Source organism: Pelobates fuscus, chromosome 5 (assembly GCF_036172605.1).
Source record: "Pelobates fuscus isolate aPelFus1 chromosome 5, aPelFus1.pri, whole genome shotgun sequence".
In the NCBI taxonomy this organism is placed as follows: Eukaryota; Metazoa; Chordata; class Amphibia; order Anura; family Pelobatidae; genus Pelobates; species Pelobates fuscus.
In genome coordinates this window covers 351,187,514-351,209,750 of record NC_086321.1, presented here as the reverse complement: position 1 = coordinate 351,209,750, position 22,237 = coordinate 351,187,514, and the positions used below count along the sequence as shown (strand labels likewise).

The 22,237-nt window shown below is 42.7% G+C and overlaps 1 protein-coding gene across 4 annotated transcripts in view; it reads right to left on the bottom strand.

The window, feature by feature from the left end:
* The window catches only part of NFIC (nuclear factor I C), a 131,362-nt gene that overhangs the window by 55,861 nt on the left and 53,264 nt on the right, over positions 1–22,237 (bottom strand). For 3 of the 4 annotated variants that reach the window (XM_063455912.1, XM_063455911.1, XM_063455913.1), the window contains exons 3-5: positions 6,125–6,196; positions 5,918–5,992; positions 1,164–1,287 (exon numbers count right to left, since the gene is read on the bottom strand). In XM_063455912.1, coding sequence (XP_063311982.1) covers positions 1,164–1,287; positions 5,918–5,992; positions 6,125–6,196 — 271 coding nt within the window. The remainder of the gene's footprint in view (positions 1–1,163; positions 1,288–5,917; positions 5,993–6,124; positions 6,197–22,237) is intronic. The other variant, XM_063455914.1, reaches the window with a different exon arrangement.

The following is a 22,237-nucleotide window of genomic DNA, read 5'->3' as shown; positions in this document are numbered from 1 at the left end:
TTTTCAATTATATATTTTAAATATTTAACAAGATGTCTAAACATATTTACTAATGTTCTGGTCCTTTGTAACACCCCCTAGTGCATTTTGCTTAAAGGCATTAAATATGTGTGCTAGGCACTCTCTCAGTTTTACAAAAATAAAGAGTTTTTTGACTTTGGGATGAGTTTAATTAAGGGTGTTTTATTACATATTTAAAAAATGGGTCATTGAGAGAGTTAACTTTTTCAATTGAAGCATGAGTTGTTAATCTGATACTATTTAAGTAATTTGGGTCTATGTCAAAACATTTTTCAGAATAACTGCGCTTAAGACGCTTGTATTAACAGGCATCTCTCTAACACATTTTTTTCATTATCATTATTAGTATTAAATACTAAATATTAAAACAAAACTTTTTTTCTATTTGGTTGTAGAGCTCAGTAGATAAACATACACTAAAGCATAATAAGATTATGTAATAAATATGATGTAACACATTTAATTATCTGCTTTCATCAATATGTATGTACCTGAAATAACTTGCAACTGAATTAACTAAGTATTTCACTGCTAGCCTTTTATAAAATGTTGCAATATGTTAATACATACAGTATTATGTAATACTATACACAAACAACATCTTCTTTAAAAAAAAAAAAAAAAGATAAACTTTAGTTCTTTTAAATCAACAACAAACTTTCATCTATATATGGTTTTTAAGTCACATGTAATGTTTCACTTTGGTGGAACGCGCTAGGCTCCGACTAGAAGCAGACAAGACACCCAGCTAGCAAATCCTTTAATGATTTTGCAGTGAACATACAAATTCTTACATAAAAGCATGAAAAGTGGTCCTTAAAGACCACCTTTAATTGATTCCATTTGAAAACTAACAACCCAGATAGCAGTTTATCAAAGAAATGCATTGACAGATCACTCTTATCTAATTAGTTGTTAATAGTGCAGCAGTAAAACTGGTATGTTACCGTAAGTACAGTCATTTTGTTACACACACTGTAAAATACGTTTACATGTGTGTGTGCTCAGTTTTAAGTATTCATTTAAAAAAAAAAGAATGCTAAACGCTGTAACTGACACAGTTGTAAGTGACACAGATATGTAAATGAAATACACTTATGACAACACACATAAAGGGCTGTGACACTATCGAAGTGACACACCCGCTAGATGAAGTGCTGGGGAGAGTCCTTCTCATTCCGGTTCCCGCAGGGTTTAAATCATAAGCCAGGTGTCCCTGTAGCTCTCCCAGAGAGAAATTGGGACCCGTGCCAGAGACAACAGGGGCTGCAATGAGAATATTACAAGTGTCAAGCACATGAAAAACATTGTACATGTTGTACATACACAAACATAGACAGCAGACATCCCACTAGCACATGCAAACAGATAAGGAGACATTTAACTGACATGAGACCCAAAGACACTGTAGATGTTAGTATGCTTGCTTTAATACACACATGTGCACACACACAATGCTCACCACATCAAAAAGAAGTGATTTCATAGGCTGTCTGTGCTACAACCTTTGTCAATCAGCAATCTATCTGTGAAAACCACAGGGAAAATTTTTTTTCCTTCGCCACTACTCACAGGCACGCATGCACAATCTGTCGTTATTATATACACGGTCAGTCTGTCAAAGATAGATCATGTGGGAGGTCTCACTGCCAGTGTCACACGACTTTTTACCAAGCATCAATAAAGCTAGTTATTAAACTGGTGTGGCTTTGTTTTGACATAAATAGCCTAAAAGTTAACTATTAACACTGCCATAACTTTTTACTTGGTAGCCAGTTCTAGCAAGTTTGGCCAGCGCTGCTTCCACTCATCCTCGATACTCTGTCACATGTCCTACCTTACATATACAAACCCCTATTAGGTACAGCACTAGTGGGTGACCACTGGGCTCTGCCTATCACATTGCTCCTTGAATCATGATGAAAGGTCCTAGGTCTCTATACTTTCATGGTGATTCTATAGATAAATTATTCCAAAAGTTTTAAAAGAGTATTGAATCATTCGGAAACCTTATTCCATCAAGGCCATAATAATAAGCTATTTTCTTACATCTTGTGATGGTGGGTTGTATTTTTAAAAAAAATATTTTAAATGTTTTCCATTTGCATGACTTGGCATGAAATTATTTTATCTAGCGAAGAAAGTTAGGGAAAACACTTTTCTATGCACAAACCGATGTCAAGACAATCATGAAGAAAATCAGATGAAACTCAGAATGAAGTTCCATTGGACCACTACTGCATCTATCACAAGAAGTATCCTTGTCGATCTGGGCATACAGATCCTGACAGGACAACTGTGAATTTCTGAATCGTTCTTCAAGGCAGTGGCACTCCTGGTCCCGGTGTGGTGACTGGTACAACACAATTGCCTTGTAGACTACAGAAATTATATGAAAGACTTGCTGTAGACTATATTAAAACTCAAGAGTTTGGAAGATCACTTGAAGCTTGAAGACACAGGTGACTTCTGCAGGGCCGGATTAACATAGGGGCTGAGGGAGCTGCAGCTCCAGACCCATGCCCCTGGAATAGGCCAATTACTACTCTTCACATGTTCTTGCTTAAGTATGGAGACTTAAGAGGGAATCAAAACTTGTGTGGACTGGCTGACAATGAAATTAGTTTATGTAGAGCTGACTTTGCGCACTATACAAATGCTCTTGCTGCTTCAGTCTCTCTAACATTGTGGCATGTTCCCTTTCTTATACACTCACTACATACACATTTTCTCTGTCCCAGACTGTATAAGAGGAGCTTCTGCCTTCTAGGAAGAAGTTAAGGAGAGGAGTGGACAAGTGAGTGCTAAGGGACAGTCCTTAGAAAGCGTGGAGCAAGCGCATCAAGGAGCAAGATGAAGCGAGAGATTAGCATAGGGTGTGTGTTTTCTTATAGCTATATCCTGTGAGTTTCCCTCCAGCACCACCTCCACCTGATACATGACGCTTGGGAGGTATGACTGTTTTAGTGTTTTCTAGTGATAAGATTCTGTTTTAGGCCCATCATAATTGTCAGCACCAGGCCCAATGGGCTCTTAATATGGGCCTGGACTTCTGCTCACTTGACCAAGACCAAAATGACCCTGAGACGGCTTCCCTAGCAAATAGTTTGTTGTCTTTGATAAAAAGATAAAAAAAAAGTAAAGGGCCTTAGAATAGGACAGAACTTTTCTAGAATCATTAAGTAACATACCTTTGCAGCAAGGTACACACCTGAGTATATAAGGAGTGACTTGGAGAAATACTTGATCTCTGTTCCATTTACTGATAATAGGTGAGATGAAAACTCCCACGTGTCAAAACAAACGCAATCAATTCTTACTTAATATTAAATCGGGCGTTGACACACTACAAGGGTTAAAACCCTGCTGTGTATTTTGAAATGTCAGCTTTGTCAGTTGATACACAAAAAACTAATTGCACGTTGGGGTAGAATGTCACTGCTCAATATGCATTACAGTCTAAAGACATCTGGAGAAATTTTACCAAAGACCCTGTCCTGTGCATATGGTGAGAGAAGCCTCATCAAGGCTAGCGGGAGACTATCCTTAATAGAATTTGTTTTTACCTTGTCATACTGACATAGTGAGCATATTGCCAGACATTAATATTTCTACCAGTCCAACCTGTCCCACAGGACTATGAATGACTGACGTAATTTTTACTATTATACCTGACCTACAGTTAACTCTTTTTTTGCAAAACTTACTGTTTATTCAGTCAGTTATTATCAGGTCACCTGAAATTTATGATTGATGTTAGACAAAACAGTCTTATCCAGTTTGTCATGACAATAGCACACTCAGTGTGTTCATTAAGACAGATTTGAGGTTTATTCGATGTATCGGTGTGTCACATTAACAGATCCACCTTCTGTTGGAGATACGGTAGAACTGGCCTTTGTGCTTTGAAGATCTTAGTGACACAAAAGTCAGGAAAATGCAAAAAAAAAATATTCTCCAATTGTCCCTTAATATGGATAGCAGAGAATTAGTTAAACAGTTAAATGGAGTGAACCGAAAACCGAATTGCAAATTTTAAGTAAAAATAGCTGAGCTAGAATATATCTCTAACAACACAGCCACGGCTTTTTTTTTATATTTTTTATAATTAAAGTTTTTATTGAAGGAAATAATAGCAGCACAGTTTTGTGCAGTGTAAGCAGTTACATTCTATCAATATATGCAACAAGAGAGAATATATAGAGGAATAAGGACACATAGAAACCAGATGAATCTCTACAGATACATGAGTAGCAAGCAAGTGATAGAGAAAGAAAAAATAGAGAGAATATAAAAATAAAAACAAATAAGAATAAGTGACAGATTATTTATAACAAGCAATGAAGAGGGTCAGCTCCAACTCCATTAGGCTAAACACAGATCTTCTACGTAGAGAGCTCTCCAAAAATGACTTCAGAACCTGGATGTAATTGGAGATTTGTTTACCACAGATCGGAGTGGTGGGTATACCACCCTGATAATGCATTAAAACAGTTCTCCTTCAATAAAATAAAGGACACATTTTATGGTAAATAATGCAACACCAATCCGCCCTGTCTGAAGATCCTTTCAAAAACACTTCTCATTTTGGAAGGTTCTGTAGGCAATCTGGATACTACGCAGATATATGAAGCTCGTTTGAGCAGGGGCCTCAACCCCATCTGTTCCTGTGTGTCCAACTCGTCTGGTTACAAATACTTGTCTGTTAGTCCACCCATTGTACAGCGCTGTGGAATTTGTTGGCGCTTTGTAAATATTGATAATAATAATAATACAAAAATAATACAAAATAAGATTAAAGTAAGCATATGAAACCTGTCACAAAAAGTATAGCTGGGAAACATACTGCAGTTAGGGATTCTGGGAAGTGATAGGTAGTGATGTGATTATTAATTGCTCCTAGTGGTCACTGACAGCCCCCCTCCCTCCACCCTTTTTAAAAAAAATATATGTTTTACCCAGGGCTACCTGGGGCTGTGGAAAGCCTTATTTACTTTGCATTCTGAATAATACAGCCTCTAGGATGTATCCATACTTTATCTTTACACTTGTCTAATTTGATTCTATGACACTACTACTGTTTCACTATGATAACCAGAAATGTACCACCAAGTTTCCATACATCATCTGAAGCTTTTGTTTCTGTACAAATGAGATCTGGCTGCTTAATTTTTGGAAAGCGAAACAACAACAACAAAAAAACCAAAATGAATAAAGAACATTTCAAAAGAAACTGTTGTGCCGACTTGTCAAGGATGGACTTGAGAAAGCTCTAGTGTCTTTCAAAACGGATAACCTTACAACGTACTGTAGTGTTGCAAGAGTGTTTGAGTAAAGAAGACTTTCATAAGCAGGAGAAAGAAATATAAATGTTTTAGAAAACCCACACAAGATCGCTTCAGTGATTCATTTCAGTATTCCCTCTATCTGACTACCTGGAAATAGCTGTGAAACATGTACAAAGTATGAGCTTGTCGAGTTTAACACAAGCAAAAGATATTAAGATAGGTTTCTTTATCGAGTGTTACACAAAGAAGATGACTACTTGTAGTGGCGTTATATACACATGGCTTTTTCAATGACTTTATGGAGTCACACCTAGTCTATTAATGTTACTAATGCAGGATAAGCTTTGTCAGTCTGTTGAAAGGTTTAATCCCAGTACGTCAAAATGTCATTTAAAGAAAATGCTTACTATGTCTTAGGTGCCTCATATGTAGGACGTTTGACAATGTTATACATAACAAAAAGGCCAGATTTAGTGTTTTAGCATCTCATGCAGACACACAATGTATTCACAAACGCAGACAAAGGACGGACTCACTCAGCCTGCCAGTTCTGCACACAGTAAAGAAGCCCTCTGTTAGTATTGATCTATAGAGAGTGTGTTACTCACTTCTAGACACTTGAATTAATTCTGTGACGCTGAAAACGCCAGAAGTGACAAAACTCTCCTGGAAATCTGTCATATCTGCAGAGACAAAACAGCTGTGACAGGAATCAGAGGCACGCATATGTAAAAATCACAGACAGAACACTCACACAGTACTCAAGAGTTCTGACAAGTTTAGGGAACACTTACACTCGGTGCTCGATCACTTACCCAAATTGATAGGTTTAGTGTCCTCTATATCTGAGCCAATAGCTGTGCGAGGGCTGCCATCATGTTCTGAATCTGAAACAGAGATTTATAAATAATGACTTAATTATACACATATATATGTACAAAGGCGGTGGGACTTGTTTGCATTCTATAAACGTACTCCAGTCTGAAACTTTGATATCGTAAAAGGAAAAAAAATGCAAAAAGTGACCCCTCCTCCATTTATAATGTACTATATAGATGCTTTATGTAATGCATTCTTTTACAGTTCTTAACTGTAAAGTTTGTAAAATGGCAAAACTTGCCCAAGCAATTACAAGCTGCAAGTACAAGTAGCAGAGGAAGTAGTTATGGTATGAGTTGCAATAATTTTTTGTTTTAGATTTTTCCCCCACAGGGATGAGAAATAATTTATGGCGCCAAACAGGAAGATCTGTGCTGACGGCGAAAAAAATTGTTTGCAATAATAATCATACTTAACAAGTGCTGAATGAGCCTGCTTGGAACTGTAATCTGTGTATATAGAGTTCCACAGGCAATTCCCATTTTAGATCTTAACCTATAAAGATAAAGGACACTGGCACATGCTGTCGTTTTTCGGGCCCTTCTATCACTATGGCTCTATTCAGGTATGACAGACACCACGCATGCATATAACATAGTTTTCTTAGAAATACAGGTTTACTAGACAGATATATTGAAAGGTAGCGTACCCAGCCATCCCAATGATGTTTCAAGTACAAATGCTGTTGTACGTGGGAGCTGGGATGAAGCCATTGCTAGCCACATATTGGACCTCATCATCTGTTATATTAATATACTCAAGACATAAGGCATACTCTTTTTTTTTTAAATTCTTTATTTTTAACAAGGTTGAACACCATTAATACAAACAATATTAATACAAACATCACATATCTGACTTATTCATGGGTTTAGGCATGGAAAAGGTACGATATACAAAATAAAACACAAGTGTTTAGCAAGATTGATAACTTATTCGGCAAATCGTCTTTGAATCGTTCCAGATATGTGAGCGGTGTCCTTCCAATTTTCAATATATATAAAAAATCAAGGAGATCTGGTATGGCCATCCTGCCAGAAGTAGAGGTTCATAAGTCAAAGCTTACTAACACATAATAGCAGAGCCTCCAAAATATCTGAGAATCCCGCCCCTCCCCGGTGTCTGGGGGTGCTAAATGGCGTGACTATATGCAGTGATCGGTAATCCGTGCTATAGTGACCCTATCCAAACAGTACAGGGGCGGGGTTCATTAAATCGTGGTGGATGTAGTGTAGCCATACACATGAATATTAAAGGAAGTAGAAGACATAGAAGAACTTGAACTAGGAATATGAAAGAAAATAGGGAAAGAAAAGAGAAAAAAGAGAAGAGTCAGAAGGGGAGGAGGGGGACGGGAAGGGGGGGGAAAGAGATGGGAAAGATGTGTGGGAGGGGTTGGCATAGTCACAGAGCCCCAAGCTCCCGAATAAATAGTCATGTCTTGTGGTCCTGACCTAACCTCCCTGTACCCGCCTGTGGGCAGCACAACCCCCAAGGGGCTGTCCGCCCCCTGGTGGTGTCCCAGCGTAAGCCCCCATGTCTCTGCAAAAAGGAGAAGACAGGTCCAGCTCCCGTGGGTCCTAATCTCCTAAGTTACTATCTATCCAAGGTGCCCATATTCTGTCGAACTTCGCATTCGTGCCCCTGACCTTTGCAGTGAGTTTATCCATGAGGTAATTATCCTTGATTTTCTGCAGCAACATGCGAAGTGAGGGAGCTGAGGGTTGACGCCAAACCTGCGCAAGGGCCCGCCTTGCCGCCAGAATCACCCTATGGACTAACTTTTGTTCAGTCCTGGTCCAGTCCTCCAGTGGCCGGGCCAGGAGGAATACCCATGGGTCAAGCCCTACCTCCCTGCCGAAGATATCTTTCAATAACCCCGCTACCTGCCCCCAGAAAGTCTGGGCCACAGGGCATTCCCACCACATGTGCAAGTAGGTTCCTTTTTGCCCACAGCCTCTCCAGCATACGTCCGTAGATAGCCTATGCATTCTACAGAGCTTCACCGGGGTGGTGTACCACCTGAACAAGGTTTTATATGCTTGTTCCTGCATAGTTACACATATAGAGGAGGTCGCCGCAGCTTCCCAAATCTCCTGCCAGTCCACCCCTTCCAACTCTTCGCCAAGGTCAGCTTCCCATTGGGCTATATACGTAAGCTCCCCCCACTCCGAAGTGGAGGTACTCAAGTGTGCGTACAATTTTGTGATAAGGCCCCTTGGGAACTGTTCCTTAAGGCATAGGGTTTCAAAAAAGGTGAGTGGTTGGAGCGCGCATAATTTAGTTGCCGAAGTTTGCGCATAGTCCCTAAGTTGGATGTATCGGAAAAAGTCCGATGGGCGTAGGGCCGCTCTAGTTTGTAAATCTTCGAACCTAAGAAGTGTTCCGCCCTCGTAGAGTTGGCATAGACGCTGGAGGCCCGTACTCTCGATCCCTTTGAACGCCCTGGCATCCAATCCTGGGGTGAAGGCTTTATTCCTCAAGTAGGGAGTCAGTGGGGATTCCCGAGGGGATAGCCCATATTTGACCGATGTGGCATCCCATATTTTCACCGAGTTCGCTATGGCCGGGCAAGCAATTTTTGCTATCGGTCTCTGGTCCCGAGGGACCCAGATGCAGAACTGAGGGAGATCAGGTCCCATAAGAGCCGATTCTAAATCCACCCATCTTCTCTCATCCGGGGGAGAGTGCCAAAACGCGATTTGCGAGAGTTGGGCCGCTAGGTAATAGAAAAAGAAGTTAGGTAATCCCAGGCCCCCCCTCGACCGTGCTCTGTACAAGACATTACGGGAGACCCTGTGTTTCCTGTTCTGCCATATGAACTTCCCCACCGCCTGTTGCAGTGCCCCTAAGTCAGACCTAATCAGCTTGACCGGAAGGGCCTGAAACAGAAATAAAATCCTGGGGAGCACATTCATTTTTACAGCGTGGATCCTACCGATCCATGAGATCGGTTTATCCTGCCAGTTTTCCATGTCAGATATCAGAGTGCGGATCAGGGGAGTGTAATTTTGCCTGAATAACTGGGCGGGGTCTGCTGTCAGGTGTATCCCTAGGTATTTGAGACGGTGTTTCTCCATGCGAATATCATGCACAGTCCCTACGTACGCAACTTCAGGGTCACACATACAAATAGGGAGCGCACTCGATTTAGGCAGGTTCACCTTATAGCCTGCCAGGCTACCGTAGGATTCCAGCACCACCGCCAAAGCATCCATCGACTCTTTCGGAGACGTCAGAGTCAACAATACATTGTCTGCAAAGGCGGAGACCACATATCGCCTATTCCCTAGAGAAATTCCCTGAATTTCGGGCGTGTTACGCACCTTTTGTAGGAGGGGTTCCAGCGAGAGGGCGAATAGCAGGGGAGACAAAGGGCAGCCCTGTCTGGTGCCATTGCCCAATGTGAAAGGTAGTGCCCCTGATCCCGCTATCCGGACCCTCGCCCGAACATCCGTATACAGAGCCCGAATTGCAGTGATATATGAGTCAGGTAGGCCAAAGTGCCGCAGGACCTCGAATAAATAGGGCCACTTAACTCTATCGAAGGCCTTTTCGGCATCAAGCGACAGGATCATGGTAGGGATCCCTTTGGTTGCTTGCCTCCAAATAAGGTCGATATTGCGCCGAGTGTTCTCATACAATTGTCTGCCGGGTATAAAACCCACCTGGTCCGGATGGACTAAGTGAGTGAGGAAGGGGTTCAAGCGTGTCGCTAAGATCTTAGCCAGAATTTTAGAATCATGATTGATCAGCGAGATCGGGCGGAAGTTCTCGGGAATCGAGTCATCTCTGCCCGGTTTCGGTAAGAGGACTATGTCGGCCAGCGACATGTCTCTATCCGGAACCCCCCCCTCCATGAGGTCGTTAAACAACGTCTCCATGTGTGGTGTAAGAGTTTCCCGAAAGACTTTATAATAGCCGCCGTCGAATCCATCCGGTCCAGGGGCTTTGTTGCCTTTCAGCGTGGAGATTGCCGCATCAATTTCATCGGCCGTGATTCGCGCTCCCAGGTTAGCTGTAGCTACTAGATCAAGCCTTGGCAGTGCCAATTGATCCAAGAATATCCTAGTGTCCTCCGTCTCGCGTTGTTGTTGGTCGCTGCCGCCCCCCCCGGAGTGGTTGTATAGTGCTGAGTAGTATTCCGAGAAAATCTTTGCGATATCAGTGGGGTCGGTGCGGTACTTACCAGCGGAGTCTTTGATCCTAGTGATGTGGGAGTGTCCCTGTCTCGGGCGGAGTGATCGTGCCAGAAGCGTGTCCATTTTGTTGGACTTTTCGTAGTATGTCCTCTTGGACCATACCATAGCTCTGGCTGTATCGTCCAGAAGCGTCTCGCGTACTGAGGAACGCAGCGCCTGTACATTCGCTAGCGTATCAGCGGTCGAAGCGGTCTTGTGCTTCTCCTCAGCTTTGCCCAAAGCCTCTAAGAGAGACGACAGTAACTGCATTTTGCGTTTTTTCTTTAAAGTGGCTTCACGAATAAATATACCCCGTATTACCGCTTTATGGGCGGCCCATATCATGGCTGGACGGAGATCAGGCACCACATTCCTGTCGAAGTAATCGGACAATTCCATACGGATAGTCTCCACTACGGCCGGATCCTGTAGCAAGGAGGTATTCAATTTCCAAGACCACGGAGACGCAGTACACAAATTATCTAATGACAATGTGACCTCAGCATGGTCCGACCACGTAATAGATCCAATCGAGGAGTCCGAGACCTTTGGTGCCAGGTGGGAGTTGACCAGTAATACGTCGATCCTCGAGTATGTATCATGGGGGGCAGAGTAAAAGGTATAATCGCGGTCGTCAGGGTGGTGAGCCCTCCAGATGTCCAGGAGGCCAGTGCGCTGGATGAACGTGCGAAGCAGTTTATCTTGTCCCCCCCTCCTATGCGACCTTGGTAACCCACCCCCCTGGCTCCGGTCGACAGCTGGACATGGAGTGGCGTTGAGATCACCCCCCACAATAATCATTCCATGCGGCAGCTCATTAACCGTTCGGGCCATGGAGTCCCAAAATTCGGCAGAGGGGTCGTTGGGGGCATATATATTAAGGAGGTGGATCGTATGGGAGTATAAACTCCCCGAAAGCACTAAGAATCGGCCCGCCGGATCCGATGTCACGGTCCCTATCCGGATAGGGCACCTATGGTGTACAAGTACCGCTACTCCATTCCTCTTATTTAGGGCCCTAGCCTCGTGTACAATCCGAAACGTGTGATCTCGTAAAGCAAACTTCGCGTTCTGTGGGAGATGCGTCTCTTGTAGGAACGCTATGTCGGGGTTGAGGCGTTTGAGTTCCCGGAACATGAGACGTCTTTTATTCGGGGCATTAAGTCCCTTAACATTTAAAGACAAAATCTTTAACGGCATGACGATGGGTGGAAGGTCACGCTAGTCTTATCTGGCAATCCCGCTCTGGTTTGACTTAGAGGAAGCACAGTGGGTCCAATGGCTGCCCCTCCCAGGGGCGGTAGAGAGAGAAAGTGGGGTTGAGAAAGGAACGAACTAGGGATAGGAGTGTAGGGTGAGAGAATGGAAAATGTAAAGAGTAACAATGAAAAAAACAGTAGCCTGGTCTTACCTATTGCCAGGACAATACGGGGTATATGTTGAAACCTCTCCAGAGCACCAATTGGGCCCCAGAGAAGTAGGAACATAGACCAATCAAGATGGGCACCCCTAGGGTGCCAATCACATTTAAATTGGAGACAGAGAACAAATCAACTAGAATTGGGAGATACCAAACGGTGGGTGGGAAGCTTTCGGGTCGCGTCAGGGCGTAGCCCAGTGTCGCGACCCCCATTGGAGGGGCACTAAAAAGGGTGCCTGGGGGCAGCCGGCAAATCCGCTACCCCCTCCCCCTGCTCCGGCAACAACCAACAGCAGAGGGGGGGGGGATACAGTGTTACCAAATACAAATGATGGTGGCCACCTGACTACGATCATGCATCCAAAATGGTATTATGTATACATGTAGCAATTTGTGTGTGAAGTGTCATGAGGTCGGAAGTGAAATTGACATGTTATACTTTCCGATTCAGGTCCCCCCACTGTGAGGGTGGGAGAATCCATCAGGGTCTAGGGCCACCTCCAGAGGTATCAATAAGGAAGTGTGGACTGCATGCGAAGGGATTGGCATTAGAAAGCATCACGTGAGAAAGAAAAAACAAAAAAGGAGTATATAGAGCACACACATACACTTCAGGCCGGAAGAAGAATCCCTCCTCCCCGGGGCCGTCAGCCGGGGCACTGGCCCATGGCCCCCATCCCCCGAGTCTACGGGCCCCGGAACGAGGATAATAGGGATAAGATACTGAGGGTTAGCACCGTGCCCGGGAAGGTAGTCAGTCTCCTGGAGACGTGGCCGGGCCCCGAATCAGAGAATGCCCACTACCACAACGATCCACTATCAGATCCCCCGGCCCCATCCCCCACCAGCATCATAAACCTAGCATATACAGCCTCAAGTTAAACAAAAATGCATCTTCAACCAGCCCCGACACACTTGGAACAAAAAACATTTGACAGTGCCCGCCGCCCGCCGCCCCGCCAACGATCCCGCAACCCCTCTTAACAAAGAAACATACTAAAAAAAAAACAATGTACAGCAATCGCCGGTCCCCCGAGACCCAGCAAAAATACATGAGTCGAGCGGGGGAACATGCTATAGTAAAAGGCAGAGAAGGGGCCCCGTCAGACTAATATGAAGAATATCAGGGCCATTTTCAGAGAGAGCGTGGAATCCCGCCCCTCCCGAGGCCACGATCCCACCTGCAATAGGGGCATCCCATAAAGCCAAGGATGCTGTCTATATGATCCCAGTTGTCAGGGCCCCAATCCCCTCCGGCCACTAACCCCTCACATACTAAAACACCAACACATCAGTTTAGCTCGGGATATAACCGAAAATGACAGAGCATTCGGAAAGGGAATAACTGCACATGACCTCCGCCGCCCGCCGCCCCACAATATTCCCGCAGCTCTTCCATAACGAAAAAAGTACATATAAGTCCCCAGACCCCGAATATCCCATAATAATCGAAACAATTTTCGGCTTCGGGTCAAGTGGAACAGTGGGTATAGAAGGGGCCCCTTTGAGAAAGTCATCGCGGGCAACAGAGCCACGGGCGGGGATAGCGAGCAACCCTAACCCTCCCCAGAATTAACAATCCCACCCGCAGCAAGGGTGAACCAAAAGCCCCTTAGGGCCTTACGCAAGAGCCCGGCTACCATAGCCCCCATCAAAAAAGGAAAGTCCCCACCAAGTGGGATCCAGCTTCCCCCCTCCCAAGCAATATGTACCCACCCGTGAGACCCTGCCATCTGGGACCTCAAACCACAGCTCGGGGTGAACAGCTGAGACCCCCAATCACCTCAATCCGCCGCCGCATACCATTCTCGGGGGAGGGCAGGCAGGACCTCCCCTGGCCCCTTCGGAACCGCGAAGTCCTCAGGGGTCCGGATCCCCAGCTCACTCAGGAATCTCTCCGGGTCGCCATCTGAAAATAAAACTTTGGTGCGTCCATCTCTGAAGGCCAGAAGCCGAAAGGGATGCCCCCAGGCATATTTAATAGAGTGCCGCTGCAGCAATTCGGTAATAGGGCGCCAGTCTCGACGTCGCTGTAGAGTCAGAGGGGTCAAATCCTGGAAAAGAGCAAGATCTGCCCCGTTGTGGACAATCGGGTGGTCTCTGCCGAACTTCATCAGGGCCTCCTTCGTTTGGTAGGAAAGGAATCTGATGAGTACATCCCTGGGACGCCGGTCATCCGCCCGTTTGGCGCGAAGCGCTCTGTGCGCCCGCTCGATATGCCATAAATGATCGGGGATATTAGGAAGAAGCGGTTTAAAAATCCCCAAGACCACATCGCTCAGGGATCCTTCCCCCTCCTGCTCCGGCAGTCCTCGAAGGCGGATATTGTTGCGCCGTGATCGATTCCCAAGATCGTCGATTGCATAGCTTGCAAGGGATAGCTGAGAGGTTAGGTGGTTGATTTGGGCAGCTGCGGCGTTATGGGCCACGACAGTGGACTCCATCCGCCGCTCAAGCGTCTCCGTTCTCACCCCTAAAGTCTGTATCTCAGCCTTAACTTCAGCTGTGTTGCGGACCATCTCGGTAGCCAGGTAGCTGCGGACTTCAGCCAGCTTTGCCAGTATCTGACTGGTGTCGGATTCTGCAGGCCCCATAGCTCCTCCGCTCGCTGGGCTCGAGGGCGAACGGGGTGTGCCCGGGCCCTCTCGTCCGCCATCTTGGGTGCTCGACCTCATGGCGCGAGAGGCCGCGAACATTTCGGGTACTGAGACCGTCTCCGTTGGTTTTTTCTTTTGGTTTCGGGGAGTCCTTTTGTCCATCGCATTTCCCCCACCTGGTATCATAGTTTCCAAGGTCAGTCTCCGCTAATGTAGGCTATTGGCACCGTGGTTGCAGCAGAGCTCTACCCAGACACGTCCAGCTCGCTCGGCTGCAGCCCACGCCCCAAACATAAGGCATACTCTTATCACCTCACTGTACTAATTAATTCTTGTGTGTGGGTGTAAGAAAAAGCTTTCTTGAAAGGTGAAATGCATTTTGTGCATTTGAGAACATGTTTGACACTATTTTGGATCCTAATTTGTTTGCTATTAACGCTTACATAACTGGACCTTGCCTCTACTGAATTGCATAAGTTGCAATATGCAGAACACAGCCTGGAAGAGTTGAGTCTATAAAACATATGGACTTAAAGGGAAACTATAGTGCCAGGAAAACAAACTCATTTTCCTGGCACTATAGCTTCCCCCTTTGTCAAGGCCCAACCCTGTGGTGCAGAAGGGGTTAATAACGTCCGCCGGCGGGGGAGACCTAAGGCCGCGCTCGCATTAAGATTTGCCAATAGGAAAGCATTATTTATGCTTTCCCATGGGGATTCTGGTGACGCTGAAAGTCCTCATGCATAGCGTGAGGACATCCAGTGTCGTTTAGGCGACCAAAAGTCGCCTTCAAACCCGGAAGTCCTTCTAGTGGCTGTCTGGTAGAGGAGGAGATAACCCTAGCAGATAATTATTGCAGTTTATAAAAACTGCAATAATTACCACTCTAGGGTTAAGGATGATGGGAGTTTGCACCCAGACCACTTCAATGAGTCTGGTGCCTACAGTGTCCCTTTAAGAAGCACAGCATACAGATAAGAGGTTCTTGGCTATTATATGCTACTGACATTGGGATATTGTATTACTATGCTAAGAAATGTTATTATATGACGGTATTATATTGTATTTGCTGTAGATGTGATATGTCTCACTCATAGTGCTCTTAGGTAATGGGATGCTCTGCCTATAGATTAATGAGGAGGATCTAAAAGGCAAACAGACACCCCCAAAAAACGGATTGTAGCCATTTTCAATTATGTCACAAAAAGAAATCCTTCTTAATTCCATTATGACAATGAGATTTCTCCCTGGATCAACAACCTGTTTACATACATATCAATTATATCCTTGAATATTCTGTTTATGCAAAAAAATCATTCAAGCCTTTTTAAAATGTATCTATAGAATCTGATAAAACAAGCTCTTTAGGCAGAGAATTCTACATCTTTATTGTTACTGTAAAGAACCCTTTTCTCTACTGTAAGTGAAAACTCCTTTCTTCCAGTCTCAAAGGGTGACCTCTTGTCTTTTGTATATTCCTACTAATAAAGAAGTTATGTAAACTGGAATTTTTAGTACATTTTAGGGGCATTTCACTAAAAAACAAATGTTTTGCAAAAATTCTGCAATCTCTTTCAGCACAGACCAGAATTTGATGAAATTCTTACAAAATTGTCACTACCACGTTTAATATGGCTTGGCGTGTAAGGCTGTTTACAATATCTTAGGGGGTCTTTTATTTTATTTTTTGGGGAAATGTATACTTTGTGGAGGAGTGACTATTTTATAGAACATACAATCACTCTAAAATGTTATTTTAATCTGTTAAATTGTGATCTCCCTTAGCTAAAACTACAGTCAAATATGGAAATATTTGGTATTGAGTTTTCAGGCATAGTTTTGTAACATTATGTCATGCTGATGTGTGCTAAATCGTGACATGTAAATTGAATATCCTATTTCAAGGCAGGGAAATTTCACAAAGATATCAAATTGTTTTGCTAACTCTCACTACTTCCTTATTTCATAGAAACTGATATGTGGTGCAATCTCTTTAGAAATGCTTTTGGGTGTCTATCACACCATTTTGTGGCACATGTAATAGCTTGTAAATGATATAATTTGGGCTTTTGTGAAAAATCAAATGTAGAGTCTGTTTTGTGTTGCTACATACATGGCACCAGAAGAGATCATACAGTTTATATATTTTATTTGGAGCTATCAGAGATCTAAAACACCCAAAACATATGTATTTACAAAATTGTTTGTTGCTGTCCAGTGTTTCTGTTGTAAATCTGTAAAAAAAAAAATCTCTGAAAAAGTATTTTTTTATATATTTTCTTTAAGTTTGGATTCCAATATTGTTGAATGGGTAAGGCAGTGGCTAAGTGACAGGCAACAGAAAATTGTAGTCAATGGAGTATATTCAAAGCTTGGGCTTGTCACCAGTGGGGTACCTCAGGGATCTGTACTTGGACCCATTCTCTTTAATATTTTTATTAGTGATATTGCAGAAGGTCTTGATGGTAAGGTATGTATTTTTGCTGATGATACTAAGATATGTAACAGGGTTGATGTTCCAGGAGGGATAAGCCAAATGGCAAATGATTTAGGTAAACTAGAAAAATGGTCAGAGTTGTGGCAACTGACATTTAATGTGGATAAGTGCAAGATAATGCACCTTGGACGTAAAAACCCAAGGGCAGAGTATAGGATATTTGATAGAGTCCTAACCTCAACATCTGAGGAAAGGGATTTAGGGGTGATTATTTCTGATGACTTAAAGGTAGGCAGACAATGTAATAGAGCAGCAGGAAATGCTAGCAGAATGCTTGGTTGTATAGGGAGAGGTATTAGCAGTAGAAAGAGAGAAGTGCTCATGCCATTGTACAGAACACTGGTGAGACCTCACTTGGAGTATTGTACGCAGTACTGGAGACCGTATCTTCAGAAGGATATTGATACTTTAGAGAGAGTTCAGAGAAGGGCTACTAAACTGGTTCATGGATTGCAGGATAAAACTTACCAGGAAAGGTTAAAGTATCTTAACATGTATAGCTTGGAGGAAAGACGAGACAGGGGGGATATGATAGAAACATTTAAATACATAAAGGGAATCAACACAGTAAAGGAGGAGACTATATTTAAAAGAAGAAAAACCACCACAACAAGAGCACATAGTCTTAAATTAGAGGGGCAAAGGTTTAGAAATAATATCAGGAAGTATTACTTTACTGAGAGGGTAGTGGACGCATGGAATAGCCTTCCAGCTGAAGTGGTAGAGGTTAACACAGTAAAGGAGTTTAAGCATGTGTGGGATATGCATAAGGCTATCCTAACTATAAGGTAAGGCTAGTGACTAATGAAAGTATTTTGAAAATTGGGCAGACTAGATGGGCCGAATGGTTCTTATCTGCCGTCACATTCTATGTTTCTTATCGCACTGTATCAAGATGAACATTATTGGAAATTAAACTGTCCTAAAAAATAATAAAAAAACTACATGTGTGTATATGAATATATATATTTAGAATTGTAAGTACATTTTGATTAAAAGTTCATATAAGGCTTAAAATTGATTTGACTAACTAGAATTTGGCATTTGAGAAAGAAACACCCTGTCATAGCAGTGAAGAAGTTACAATACTCACAAACAGTCTATAATATGATGTACTTATAATTTCTGATTACAAAGCCATATTAACCCCTTAAGGACCAAACTTCTGGAATAAAAGGGAATCATGACAAGTCACACATGTCATGTGTCCTTAAGGGGTTAAAGGGACTCTCCAGGGAGAATATTTTACTCACCTCATACCAGCGCCGGGAGCCTCGTGAAGCTGCGCCCCCTATTTCGTCAAAATGACGAAATAGGCGGGCGAGAGCAGGGAGCAATCAGACGCTTCCATTTGGAAGCGTCATTGCTCCCTTGTGCGCATGCGCGGCTTCGCCGCACATGCGCACATACTTCAGAGGGCGGCATTCATGTGCACGGTGTGCGTGGCCGCGAGCTGAGCGGACTGACAGCTCAGCTCGCGGTCTTTGCCCGCCCCCCTCCTCTGCTGACAGGCTGGAGAGAGAAGGCGCGCACACAGTGCCTTCTCTCTCCTGCACACATCAGACGTATTTTAATACGTCTGACGTGTACAGGGCCTTTTTAGGGCCCTGCATGATAGGAAGTCCCTCTGGTGGCCGTCTGAGTGACGGCCACTGGAGGTATTCCTATCAATCAATGTAAACACTGTATTTTCTTTGAAAATACAGTGTTTACATTAGATTGCCTGCAGGGAGCTATAGATCTCACCTGAACACATACATTAAGCTGTAGTTGTTCAGGTGACTATAGTGTCCCTTTAAGATGGTACTATTAAAAAACACAGACCGTTTTAGAATGTTCCTCCTTTAATACTATTTGATTAATACTCTCAATGAGCAGGGCTTATTTCATGGTGATCATTGAGAGTATTAATCAAATAGTATTAAAGGAGGAACATTCTAAAACGGTTGGGGAAGTGACAATATATTCCACCACGCAGATGCTTTATTGCTACTTTGTCATACAGCTGACCTGTCCGCCAATATACCTCTCCTATATTTGCTTTTTATTCTGTCCATTGCCTGCTCCTGCATCCTGTCTTTGTCATTATCTTATTTATCATGTCCCTAATCCACGTCACATTAATTTGTGTTTACTCATTCTGACCATAACTACTTCTTCTGCTTTTTTATTTTAACATGTAAAATAATTTTAAATTGACAGGTAACGTCCCTCCTCTAACTCCATAGTCTCTTGATTCCTCCCTTTTTTGCCCACTTGGTGTGTCCCAGTCCTGCTTCTCTCTCCTCCCCCCCCCTCGCCTTCGTTCTGCGTCTCTCTATTAATATCCCACTCCTGCAGACGCTGAGCTCAGCAATTCTCACTCCCGACCAGCGAGATCTCCACATCTGTCCTCCCTGCAGTGGATCAGGACATCTCCCCACAACTTGCTGCATGCCACCCCCCCCCCCCCCCTTTCTCCAACTACACTGCGCACTCCTCCCCTAAAACTGCACACTTTATTCTGGCCAAAAGTTAACCTTTCACACACAGCATCCGGGCCATGATCAAGTACTATATTTCAATATAAAGAAACAGAAGGAAAGAAAAAAAGATGCAGTCTAATCCCGTAGTGATATAGAGGCATTAAATTAGAACCAAAAGATCAAGAATCAAGCAAAGATACTTGGACAATAAAAAAACAAACATTCAGCACGAACTTCCTTACAACCATAAAAATATATCACTAAACGTGGAATGATTGAGAAGCTTGTTTGGGCAGATCCCTCTTCACCTAGTGTAGCCGTATGTCAAAATGTGTTTTGTCAGAATAAATAGTTTGTCTTGGTTTATCTATTGTATTGGTCTTTGTCTTTGTTTATCTATTGTAGAGCGCTGCACAATATACATAATGTGAGTGTAGCAAAAGCAAATGCAAAAATTAGCCCGCACTACGTTTTCTGGAGAGAGATCCCCGGTGTCCCCAAAAACGGGACAACGCGGAATAAAGTCGGGATGTTGGGACTGTACCACCAAAATTGGGACGGTCGGGAGTCCTGCATACAGAGAGAACTAGATTATACCCTATAATAGAACATCAGTTGCTGTTTCAAAACAGCAGCAAATATATAACCTAGATTGTATGAACATCTCAAAGGCCACTTAATGCATGTATTTATATAACATATATATACCTTATGAGGCATAGCCAAGCGAGCAAGAAAGTTGAAAAATATACCACTTCACCTAAAAGGGACACTACAAGTACCAAACAAAATACTTAAGTATTTTATAGCTTTTGGCCTAACTAATTACTTGTTATTTTGAATACTAATTTTTATATAATATTTGCAGCAACAAATGCAAATTAACAAATATTTTGCAGCGTTTCGCGTTTTAACACAGCCTCCTCTCTGTCTCTCACATACAGCATTCTAAATACTGGGATGTGATGTGATGTCACTGCGTCCTTTCTGTTCTGACAGCATGCTTATGTCATCATCAGTATGTACAGCAAAAGTATTAAAGGTAAACCATTGTTTTGGGGTTTTTTTGGTTAGAGAAACCTTACAGGCACTGTTATCCCTTTCCCATTACTTCTTTCCTTCTTTTGTGACGCCATGATCCCTCACCACAGGGGGCTGGACGTCCCAGGGATGGGCTGAGTGAGGACCTAGGGTGGCACAGAGGGGGGTGTGCTGCCATTGGTCGTCTTTTTTGCCAGTAGGTTATGCATGTTGAAGATGGCTGCATTCTATGCACAGATATCAAATTAGAGGCCTGGGGTCTCTTGCAAAATCAAATATCTCTGTAGGTGCACCATTTCTTACTGAAACACTGCACATACAGACCCCGAGCACCATCACCACTTCAAATCACTCAGGTGGTTATGGTGCTTGTAGCAACACTTTAAGCTAACAGATTTAGTAAGTTAATAAAAGCTGATAAATGAACTACAAATTTCAGAAATCCTTGTGCTGTCCACAAAACCCTGTTGCGCATAGATGTTTGGAATACAGTAGAACACTACAAGACCATCATGATTGGCTAGTCACTTTCTTGTTTGGGCAGTGCTAACATACAAGCAAGTATGCATTTTATTTTTTTATTACTTTGGATTTGTCGATTTTGCATTTATTATAATGCATTAAAAAATGGGCCATTTCCAGACATGGGTCTTTCTTTTTAAGTGAGGCTTATCTGACAAGGCCAGTGCTCATATTAAGATGGCACAGACAAATTAGGTCATAATCCAAGCATAAGCTGGTGTTGTAGCCAGGATTCTTAACATCAACTTATGCCACTCTGCTCCATTGCCAGCAAACATTTAGTAGACTTTGCTATTTAAACCGAATTCTGTTTTTTTTTCTGCCTTTACCCTTTCAAAATATATAATTATTTAAATACATGCAATCATAAAAAAAAAATATAAGGAAGATCTTGTGTAAATATAAAGAGCCGTTTTAAACACAAAAACAGACAGTGCGAGTTGTAATTTAAAAAATAAACACATGTTCTACATGAGGTGTTTGAATACATTAACATATCAGTGTGCAACATACTATAACAACACACAGCTCAATATAGTAGCATGTGTATACATATGTATACAGGTATATAATATATATAATATAGATTGTGAGCTAGTTTGAGCAAAGTCTTCATCTCTTGTCTATAAATTTTGTACGTCATTTACTTGTGAAATACGTGTGCCCTTTCTATAATTGTAAAGCGCTACGGAATATGTTGGCGCTATGTAAATGGCAATAATATCGATATCTCAGTAGACTCAGGTCTCCCGAACAGTATATGATTTTAGCTTCCTCTCTAACGAACCCGCTCTCCCTACATCTTTTTTTGTTCCATGTTCTACCCATGTGGTTAATTGGTCTCTGATGCCTCTTCATACAAATACCATTGCCTAAATAGCACACCATGACAAATTCAAGAATGTATGTAAAATGTATGGGACATGTAAGCTAAGCATTTATTTGTTCAAGAAGACCTGCATTTTTCTGTTAAAGCCAGCCGTGAGAGCTGCAGGGAGCTATAAAACTGAAATGCAATCATGGCTGTGTTTTCATTGGGGTTTTTTCAATCAATTAATCCCAGAGAGTATTAAAGGTGCAATACATTCATTCACACATATTTGGCTTGATGTGTACCTTAGGTTTCAACTAGTTAAGCTGATTGTTTGCTTTAACAATCTTTAAAAAAAAAAAAAAAAAAATAGTAATAATTACCTTTGCTTTATATACTAACTTTTTCTGCCCACTACTAATCTACAATATTTCAATTTTTTTTGCTATAAAAATATTGTTGTATATGATGACATAACTACAGTAACAAGACTTCCCCAGAAACCTTTTTTGTGC